Genomic DNA, 11,715 nt, shown 5'->3' on the forward strand with positions numbered 1-11,715 from the left:
AAAAATTAGCTGGGCATGGTGGTGGGTACCTGTAATTCTAGCTACTTGGGAGACTGAGGCAGGTGAATCACTTGAACCTGGGAGGTGGAGGCTTTCATGAGCCAAGATTGTGCCTTTGTCCTCCAGCCTGGGTGACAGAGTGAGACTCTGTCTCAAACATAAAATAAATAAAATAAGTAAAGTACAGTAAAATAAAATAAAAAAGAAAACGTAAAAGGACATGGACACTGTATGAGGAATAAAGGACAGGTTATTAAATCTGGAGCTGGGAATCTAACTTTTGGGAAAGACACAGAGATAGAGACATCTAAATTAAATGAGCAGAGATAACTACCTCACAATTCTTAGGTTTCTAAATAACTAGGAATGCCTTTTCATGTGGATTCAGCAAATAAAAGTGGGGAAATATCGAAATTCAGGTGAGAAGGTCACCTATATCTCAAAGATATAGAGCTAATAATTTTGACTATTCAGAGCATTTTTTAAAATGACTACAAATCTTCCTTAAAGTGTAAAATTCTTCGTTGGTAAGGGTCTTTGACATAAAAATATACATTGAAAAGGACAAAATTCCAGAGAGGTCCTGATGCAGTAAAGAGATGATCAAATCATAGAGCTGATTGTAACTGTAACACACACAGGCACGCATACACACATATCAATTTAAGGATTTTCTCTTTGATAGTTTGACCCCTTTGTTCAAACAAGCCTATGACAGCAGGCTGATGGACCTGGATAAAAAGCCACATCTGAGGGATTTGAGCTTCAGGGAGCAGCTACCTGGGGAGGTTTTTGTTTAGACATGAATCACTGTGGGAGGAACATTCTTACTCTGCTGACAGTAATAGTTGGCAGCATCGTCAGCTTCCACAGGATCAATTGTGAGGATGAAATTTGTCCCAGACCCACTGCCACTGAACCTGTCTGGGACCCCCGTGTCTTTATTGGATGCTTGGTAAATCAGAAGTTTAGGGGGCTGTGCTGGTTTCTGCTGATACCAGTGAATGAAGTTCATTCCTAAGAAACTGACACTCTCACTGGCTCTGCAGGTGATGGTGGCCCTCTGCCCTGGAGACACCGCCAAGGAGGCTGGAGACTGGGTTAGCACAATGTCCCCAATGCAACCTGAAATGATAAAGACAAATAAAATATATTATGTACTGAGACTATCCCCATGTAGGCCCATGCCTTGGTGACACCTGTAACTACAGTCATGTGCAACATCTTGAGTAACCAGAAAACAAAAAGTAACCGGGGAACTTATAACCTACAATGAATGTCTTAACTCCAACAACCAAGAACCCAGAGACACAAACAACAATGAGGGCTGCATGAGTTTGCCCAGTGTTTCTCTACACCCCCCTCACCTGGAGCCCAGAGCAGGATGATCCATAGCAGAAGACCCCCTGACCCCATCTCTGAGAGCTGAACTAGAGGCTGCTTTTCAGGAGCCCTGACAAGCTGCCTTTAAGGATGCTCTGTGCAGCTTGAACCCGACATGCAAATCAGCTCAGAAAAGTTTGGGTTGGCGCTCAAAGGGGACACCTGCTTTTATTTCACCCAGAGGGAGTAGGGGCTAACAAAACATTTCCTACGTAGCTCAAGCATGTCCCAAGGGATTTTGTGATCTTTTCTATCGGATTTTTGCTGGCCAATCTACTTGAGATGCCATGTGGAGGAGTGTACTGGGGCTGCCCTGCCATTTGGATATAAGTTATTTCAGAAATACTGTTGATTTCTCAAAATTCAAATGTTATATCATTATGAATAATAACACATTTAAACTTGTATCATTGTCAGAAAGAGAAAGCAAGTTGGGTAGTTTTACAAAACTAGTTTGTATGAAAAGGGGAAGTTTGTTCCACTGAGTAAGTGGTATTTAAAACAAGTCTACAAATGTAATCATGATCTGGAAAGGATGAGGGGGGTGAGCATGAAACTTTGATGAAGACTGGAAATTTAAACTAATTGAGGAGCTTGCCTCAGTGTGGACAAGGCACCTTCTTAGTACTGAAACCAAGGCTATCTCCACAAGAGGCCCTCAGAAGCAGAAGAGTTATTGTAGTGGATCCTATTCAGAGTGGAGAACAACCATCCCTAACTCGCACTGGTCCCATCTGCCTTGCCACTGGAAGCTGAGAGCTAGGGAACTCCATCTTCTCTACAGCAAGATATGGTGCCCACGCATGAGCCAGCTGGCAGTCTCACCCACTCATAGGTGAAGGTTTTTTTCCCCACCAAAACAAGTCTAAAATGTCTGGAAGAAGGGATTGCATCTTCAAATGTGTAGACAGCAACAGAAGGCTCCCCTTATAAGGAACATGAAAAGTCAGGGAACATGATGCCAAACATCACTTCTCCATGAGCTCCACTGCAGGACTCTATTCTGTTACTTGTGATGGAGTTCAGGGCCAGAGGGGCCCCTCTATGCTGCTTCCAGCTGTGCACTGGGGTCCCTGATTACTCAGGTCTATTTTTTCATTGATATTAACATGCATATTAGCATACTTAACTAAAGTTTTCTTTTAACACTCTGGGAATTTATTTTACATTTAAAAAATTTTATGTTATTTTATTTTATTTTGATTAAGGATCTAGGTAAAACTAAAATAATGGTCTTTCTACATCTCAAATATACAGTTTTACAAACAGTTGAAAATGAACACCTGAGAATTACAAATACCCCTTAGGGCAAGGAGAAGAGTGGGAATTTAGATTAGTGTGGTAAGTTTGAGTGGAAAGTACTATAAGCCTCTTGTTTTTCCTAAATAGTTAAATTCTGCTTATCTAGTTCTGTTCCCCTAGAAGGGATTAGGAATAATGGAATTTGAGTATTCCTTGAAAAAACAACATTTTCAAGAAATTTAAGAAGTTTTCAAACTTTAGCCTTTCAGATGTCTAGTACATAGCTCTGGAAAACAGAGCAAGCTTCAAATTGTAGATTGAAAAGAAAGATAAAATATTTCAGAGGAAACAATATGCCATGAGAAAAGTGCTGAAAAACTCCACCTGAAGCCTTGATTAGGGTGGGGACAATCCCTGAGCTTTGCCCCCTCCTACAACTCTGGTGGAGTAGGACAGAAGTAGAGGTAGGAAGTAAAAGGCAGTTGATTGGGGGGAAATTTGCATTTTTTATTAGGCAGTCTAGGTGACTAATCATTAAGAAGACTCTGGAAAATAGAGACAAACTTGACCACTTTAAAATGTCCACTGCCCCATCCTCTGACTTCTACTCTTTGTCCAGCAACCAAGTGATAAAAAGGATTTACTAAACACAGCCTGCAAGGACACAGTCCTCAGAGTCAGTTCTGGGGTGGAGGTAGGGAAGGTAATGACAAAATGCACCCACGTGTGTTTGGAGCAATCAAGAAATACTGAACTTTACCATATGTTGGCAAACAGAAGACTTAGATAGAGCAACCCCATCAAGGATAAGTAATTTGACATTAAATAATACTGAAAAATTACAAATATAACATGGGGGAGGACTGTATGACTGACAAAAATACATGGCAAGCAAATAATACATTAGATGACTCTTTGAAAATGACGTATTACAGTAAAACAAAAGTATTTTCTGTAGCAAATGATTGTAAATTTAGAAGCCACACGCGCGCGCACACACACACACACACACACACACAACACAGTTAAATTTATCTTCAAGGATGAGATAATTAGCAAGAAAATAATAGTTAAAATAAATGTATCTGGCTACAGGTAGAGGTTTAAAAAAGTAAAGCAGAACTAGTAATTGTAACATAGAAAAAATATAACCAAAGAGAGAAATAAATGGTGTCAAAGACACATAAGGTAAGTTTAGCAAAAGAATAAAATTTAGAAAAAAAGCCAAGAAAAACCCCAATTACAGATAATTATAGAAAGGACAGAAAACAAGCAGCCAATATACATTGATAATTGATGTGTTTTAATTATACAATTTAATAAAATGGTAAATGAAATAAAATGTAATCACATAATGACCAGGATGTCAATATATTTAAGTGAAGATATGTTAAAACACCCCATCATAACATATATATATATACACATATATATAAAATGTATATACATACATATTTATTAAATACATAAATATTAAAAGATATATCTATAAAAATTATTTAACATAAAGAACTTATATGAATTCATTTCTGACTTGGTATTTAAAAAGACTATTTAAGCCAGAAGAAAAAGGAATTATAAAATAAACAAAAAATGAATATAAAAAGAAAGCAACAGAAACCCAACATAAAGTTTCTAAGTAGAAGCTTTAAATCAATGTCAAACACAAAATTATACACTGAAAAAAATAAATACATAAAAAATATAAACTATTTACAACAATCAAAGACATCTCACAAAATAATAAAGAAAGCAAATTTAAATTAGAAAAATAATCCATAAAATTTACAAATTGTACTTTATCAAAATTGAAGTTTCTGATCTGAAAAAAATACCTATTAAAGGGGTATAATAAGTTGAAAGTACACTTACCATGTAATTGAGCAAATGAACTCTTGAGCAATTATCTCAGAGAAATGAAACATTATTACAGAGAAACTTGTTCACAAATGTTCACAGAAGTTTTATTTACAATAGCTAAATCAAGGACATTACCCAATGTCTTTCAGTAAGTAAATAGTTAAATGGGGTAATCCATATCATAGAATACATTCGGAAATAAACAGCAATGAACTATCAATACATCCAACTTTGATGACCCTCAAGGATGTTATGCTCAGTGAAATAAGCCAATCTCAAAATGGTACTTATTACATGATGTCTTTCACGTGATGTAAGTCAAGGGATAAATACGGGGTAAAGAAGGGGGGTGTGGTTCTGAAAAGGTAATGCCAGGAGTCTTATGATGATAATTTAGCTGAGTTTCTTGATTACAGTGATGGTTATACAAGGCCACATACATGATTCATTCACATAGAGCTACACACACATACACACAATCATATAAACAAAAATTGAGTGCCTATGTAACTTGTGGAAACTGAGTAAGTTCTATGGATGATACCAGTGTTAATTTCATGTCTTTGATATTTGTACTATAGTTTGAAGGATGTCAACATTGGAGAAAGTTGAATGAAGATGCATGAGCCTTCTGTATATTTCTCTGCAAATTCCTGTGAATCTATAATTATGTAAAAATAAAAAGTAAAAAAAAAAACTTTATTACTTGAAAACCTTGAAAAAAATAGGCTGGTGTTAAACAACGAGAACACATGGACACAGGGAGGGGAACATCACACACTGGGGTAGGTTAGGGGGTTCCTAAGGGAGAAACAGCAGGGGATGAGGAGGTTGGGGAGGAATAACATGGGGGAGAAATGCCAGATATAGGTGACAGCGGGATGGAGGCAGCAAACCACCTTGCCATGTATGTACCTCTGCAACAATCGTGCATGATCTGCACATGTACCCCAGAACCTAAAGTACAATTAAAAAAAAAGAAAGAATTGCCCTTTTTCTTTCAAGATTGGCATGAAACTTAAAGCTTTATGCTTCCCTCTGCTGGTGGAAATGGAGGGATATGGTAAAGGCACACTCCACACAACTGGTGGCTGCAATGTGAATTTCTACAGGCATTTCTAAGTAATCTTTGCTCACTATTGGAGTGAAATTTAAAATATGTATACTTGTTGGCCCAAACTTACTACTAGGAAAATAGCCTATAGAAATAAAAACTCCGTGTTGTTTAAGAAAACGTCTGAATGCTTATCAGTGAGAGATGGCTAAATAAATTGTACTATTTCCATATTATGAAAAATTATACAACTGTTGAAAGGGTTAATTTCATACAATTGATCTGTTTACTATACAATATCAAGTGTTAAAGCAGAAATACAAAAATGTTTTTATAATACATAATCCAATGTTCTAGAACCTATAATGATAACCACTATTATCATACACAATATAGTATTAGACAATATAGCATATACAACATAGTATACACAATGGCATACACAATAGCATAGCATACACAATATGGTAAAATTTAGCATACACAATATAGTAAATTTTTTAATATATTACATATGTTTTGCTTTCCTTAGGGTGACTATAGTTTTCTCACTAATAGAAGCACAGTAAGTCGATTAAACCAAAAATCATGACGCAATTACATAGGGAGGAAGTCAGAGCACTCTGTTCTTAAGTTCTGCTCTAGGGAGAAACTATTTAACCAGCCTAATGTGCTACAGTTTTATTATTGTCTAATTGACTGGGGAAAGAGAAATACTCAACTCCATGCAGCTCTAGCATCCTGTCCTACCTACATGGGTGGAGAAAGAAGCAAAGAGACACTTATGATGTTTACAGTCCACAAACATAAGCTCACTAAAGCACTGAACCCTAAGCATAGGAGTATAGAATGCCTCTCTTCCCCTAGACCTTACCCTCATGTTATTAAAGGCCTATTTCTAGCACTTCTTTCACCCAATATATTTTATCTGGCTATCAAGTAAAAATTATAAGGCATAATAGAAGGCAAGAATACATGGTTTGAAGAGATCAAGCAAGCATCAGAACCAGACATGGCAGGGAAGTTGTAATTTTTAAAAGAGGAGCAATGTAAACTGAAAGATGAAGATCCCAAAAGAAGAGCAAACAAAAATGCTGGAGATTAAAAAACAAAACAAAACAAAATAGAACACTGTAACAGAAACGACTGAGTATGGCTGGGAAAATAAATCTGATCTTGAGAGCATATTGATCGAAATCTCCAAAACTGAAGAGAAAAGAGAATAAAGACTGAAAACCAAACAAATACCCAACAGCTGTGAAACAGATATAAAAGGTTTAACAGTGTTTAACTCTTTTCCTCTTTTTTAAAAAAGATACAGTTTGCTGCCAGCATTCATTTAATTTTACATAAACACGCCCTTTGAGGCTGAAGCAAATCTGACTGATTTTCCATGTGAAATAAAGTATAAAATTTTCTTGGAATTGTTTCTAAACAGAACTTGTCTCTAATCCTAATGTAACAGAAATGTATATGATAATCAATATTTAATAATTTTTTGTGTGGTAAGTGGTAAATTTCAAAGTACAGAACAGCATAAAGTGGAAGATCACATTCCACACAAAAATATCATGTTTCTCTCCACATTGTCTTGCTAGACTTCTCTTTGTACAGGCAGTAAACTTTGCAGTGACCAGTTGGATTTTGTTTCCCTGATGTTGGTGGTATGCTTTTGGGGAAATGTCTTCCATACAGGTGAAGAGGTATGACATCATGGGAGCATGTATGACCATGAAGACTTTGCTGCCCTGGCTTGTAATGCTTTAACAGCATTTTTTCGATCAACATCCATCTGAAGTTTACATGGCTAATAGTGTGCTCAAGATGGTCCTCCTTGAACAGGATGTAGAAGTCCATTCAGCACCGCAATGTTTAGAAGGTGGTGAAAGAATTTCTTAGACCAAATCTTGTGCCTTTTGAAGAAGTGAGCATCAAGTCAGCTGAGTCCACTCTTCCCATCTTCTCATTATAGTCCACTCCTTCCTTCTTCTCATGATAGTCCACAATGGCACATGGCTTCTTAGTTTTCTTTCCATTTCTGTTGTCTACTTCAATCACAGCATCATTGTGGAATGTTGGCAACATTCTGACCTTATTCTTTCTTCTTGGGGTAAATGACGTAGCTGCAAGTGCTGCCAGCAAGTATTCTTGGGCAAAAGGTAAACAAATGGGTTAATGGACATGAAGAAAAATGAGGAGGACAGGTAAACAATATTCACTAAATTTTTTTCCAAATTAATGTCAGAAATGAAACCACAGATCAAGAAAACCAGAAAACACCAAGTGGTATAAATAAGCAAATAAGCAATAAAGAAATACACTTGAGCATATCATTTTAAACTATAGGAAGTCAAAAAGAAAAATATTGAAAGGAAAGAGAGAGAGAGAGAGAGCATGAACGTAAGAGAAACAAACCTTTTGTATAGAGGAGCAAATATAAATATTGCATCCAACTTCTGTGAAACAGGAAGCATTCTTCGCTTCAATGTAAGCAAGAAGGGAGTACAGTGAAGATTTGTGCAGAGAGAAGAAAACCACCAACCTAGGATTCTATTTTCTGAGAAATCATCCTTCAAAAGGAAATTATAAGTGATGACTTTCTCAGACAAACAATAACTCAGAAAATTTGTTGCCAGTAAACATGCTTTGCAATAAATAGAAAAAGAAATTTTTTTTGAGAGAAGGAATATAGTATGTCAGAAATTTGAATTTATATGAAAGAAGAACATCAAGAAGAAATAAGTGAAGGCAAAATTAAAGAACATTTTTTCTTATTCTTAACTGATATAAAATTTTTTTCAAAATAGCAGCAATATAATTATACATGCTTATGTAAACTATACATGCTTATGTAAATTATACATTTACAGATATAAATATGCACATATACACATACATACATACTGATTTATGCATATATGTGAATGACAATAATATAACAAATGGAAAAAATTAGAAATACTTTGTTATTATCAGGTACTCACATAACCTATGAAATGGTATAGTAGTAGTATTTGAAAATGGGCTTGAATTGGTTGTAAATGTATATTGAAAACTTCAGAGCAGCACTAAAAGTGGTTAAAAAATCTAATATGCTAATAAAGGAGATAAAATAGAAGTGTATAAGATGTGAAATTAAAACCATAAAAAAACAGAAACAAGTAGAAGATAAAAATAGAAAAAGAAACACCCAAGGACAATAAATAGAAAACAGTGAAAATACGGTAGACATTAATCCAAGGTATCAATAATTAGTTGAAGCATCAAGTGTCTCAATGTACAAATTAAAGATATATTATTAGAGTGTATCAAAAAGGAAGATTCAACTATATGGTGTCTACAAGAAACCTAATTAAAATATAAAGACACATACAGATTAAAAAGTATGTGAAAGAAGAAAGATATACCATGCTAATGTTAATTAAAAGAAAGCACAAGTAGCTATATTAATTTCAGAAAAGAAGATCTCAAAGCAAGGAAAGTAATCATGGACAAAAAAAGCATTGCTTATGATAAAGGGGCCAATTCTTCAAGAAGACAAGACAATGCTTAACATACATGAGTTTTACAACAGACTGTCAAAATAAATGAGGCAAAAAGTGGCAGAATTACAAGATACAGCTTATAAATTACAAGAATATACAGTTAAAGACTTTAACACTTCACTGTCAGAAATGAATAGATCCAGCAAGCAGAAAATCCATAAAAACAGTCAAGCTCCACAACACTATCAATGAACTATGTATAATTGCCATCTGCACACTATTGTGTCCAAATACATATTTTTTTCAAGATCACATGGAATATTCTCTGTGATAGGCTTAATTCTGGGTCATAAAACACTGTAACATATTTCAAAGAATAGAAATCATTCAGTGCCTTCTCTCAAATCACAATGGGATTAAAATAGAAATCAATACCAAAATGTAGACAATCCCCAAATATGTAGAGATTAAACAGCACACTTCCAAATAACAAAAGAGTCAAAGAGGAAATCTCAGGAGAAATTTAAGAAGATTTTGAACTAAATGGAAATAAAAACATGACTCATCAAAATTTGTGGGCTGCAGCAGAAGAGGTGCTGAGAGGGAAATTCATATCATCAAATATATAAATTAGAAAGAAGAAAAATCTAAAATCAATAATTGAAGCTTTCACTGTAGAAAAGAAGAAAAAATTAAATTAAGTCTAAATTAGGCAGAAGAAAGGAAATAAATATTAGAGTAGAAATCAAAAAAATTGAAAACAGGAATTCAACAGAAAAAAACATCAAAAGCTAATTATATGAAAATATAAATAACATTGATAAGCCTCAAGCCAAGCTAAGGAAACAGAAAAAGCACACACACTACTAATGGCAGAACTGAAAAAAGGGACATTGGGCCGGGCGCCGTGGCTCACACCTGTAATCCCAGCACTTTGGGAGGCCGAGGCGGGTGGATCACGAGGTCAAGAGATCAAGACCATCCTGGTCAACATGGTGAAACCCCGTCTCTACTAAAAATACAAAAAATCAGCTGGGCATGGAGGCGCGTGCCTGTAATCCCAGCTACTCAGGAGGCTGAGGCAGGAGAATTGCCTGAACCCAGGAGGCGGAGGTTGTGGTGGGCCGAGATCGCGCCATTGCGCTCCAGCCTGGGTAACGAGAGCGAAACTCCGTCTCAAAAAAAGAAAAAAAAAAAAAAAGAAAAAGAAGGGACATTACTACAGATCCCATGAAGCATAAAAGGATATTGTAGGAATGTAATAAGCAATGCTGTGACACAAACTTCATAACTTTGATGAAATGGATGAAGTCCTTGAATGAAGCAATCTACGGTGTTGAACAATGAGAACACATGGACACAGGGAGGGGAGCACTACACACTGGGGTCAGTTGGGGGGAAATAGGGGAGGGACGGTGGGGGGTGGGAAGCTGGGGAGAGATAGCAAGGGGAGAAATGCCAGATGTAGGTGATGGGGAGGAAGGCAGCAAATCACACTGCCACGTGTGTTCCTATGCAACAATTTTGCATGTTCTTCACATGTACCCCAAAACCTAAAATGCAATAAAATAAATAAATGGGAAAAAAAAAGAAATAGACAATATAAACTGACCTATATATATTTTATATATTTTAATAAATTGAATAAATAACAATTAAAAAAAAAAAAGCACCAGATTCAGATGTATTCAATGGTGAATTCTACCAAACATTTGAGGAAGAAATTCTTCAAATTCTCAATCTATTTTATAAGATAGAAGCAAAGGGCATACTTATTAAGTCATTCAGTGAGGGAAATACTAGTCTTCTAACTGAACCAGAGAAAGACATTACAAGAAAATCAAACCACAAATATTTCTCATGAACATAGAGGCAAAACTCCTCAACAAAGTATTAGTAAATCAACTACAACAATGTATAAAAAGCACTCTACAATATAGTATGCCAAGTTGGATTTATGTTAGGTATGAAAGGATGATTCAGTAGTCAAAAATTAATTAAATTAATCCAATGTCAATTCTTGTGCATCTAGCACAATGAACCTCCAGACAATGGAATATTATTTATTGCCTAAAATAAACAAGTTATCAAACCATGAAAGAATGTGAAGGAAATTTAAATGCATATTACTAAGTGAAAAAGTCAGTCTGAAAAGACTGCATATTATTTCAACTATATAATGTTCTGTAAAAGACAAAACCACAGAGACAGTGAAAGCATCAGTGGTAGTTAGGGATTTGGGAGGGTGAGGGATGAATGGGGGAGGTGCACAGGTAATTTTTAGGGCAGTGAAATTATTATGCCTGACACGACAAAGATGGGTATTTCCTATCATATGTTTTTCAAAACCTATAACATGTATGACATCATAAGTCAACCCTAATTTAAAGTAAGGAACCCTAATCTGGGTGATAATGTTGTGTCAATGTAGGTTCACTGTGGTGGGGGATGTTGATAACCAGGGTGGCTGTGCTGGTAAGAGAAAAATATATAAGAATTCGTGTCCTCTTCTCAATTTTGCTGTGAACCCAAAACTACTCTAAAAATGAACTCGTTAAAAACATAAATTCTTAAAAAATAATTAGTTATTTCCACTCTCTAATATAGCAACTTGAATTATGGTAAAATGAGTAACAGTGAGAAATTTGTGATGTTTTCTTTTATTATAAATCAATTCTTTTTAAAAACATT

At 35.5% G+C, this 11,715-nt stretch overlaps 1 gene segment (V, D, J or C); it reads right to left on the reverse strand.

Annotated features, from left to right (window-relative positions):
• Positions 1 to 796: 796 nt before the first annotated feature.
• Positions 797 to 1,498, reverse strand: LOC119472405. The segment is given in 2 exon segments: positions 797 to 1,125; positions 1,368 to 1,498. Coding segments are annotated over 2 exon segments (378 nt in total).
• Positions 1,499 to 11,715: the final 10,217 nt, after the last annotated feature.

Source organism: Cebus imitator, unplaced genomic scaffold (assembly GCF_001604975.1).
Source record: "Cebus imitator isolate Cc_AM_T3 unplaced genomic scaffold, Cebus_imitator-1.0 Scaffold99, whole genome shotgun sequence".
In the NCBI taxonomy this organism is placed as follows: domain Eukaryota; kingdom Metazoa; phylum Chordata; class Mammalia; order Primates; family Cebidae; genus Cebus; species Cebus imitator.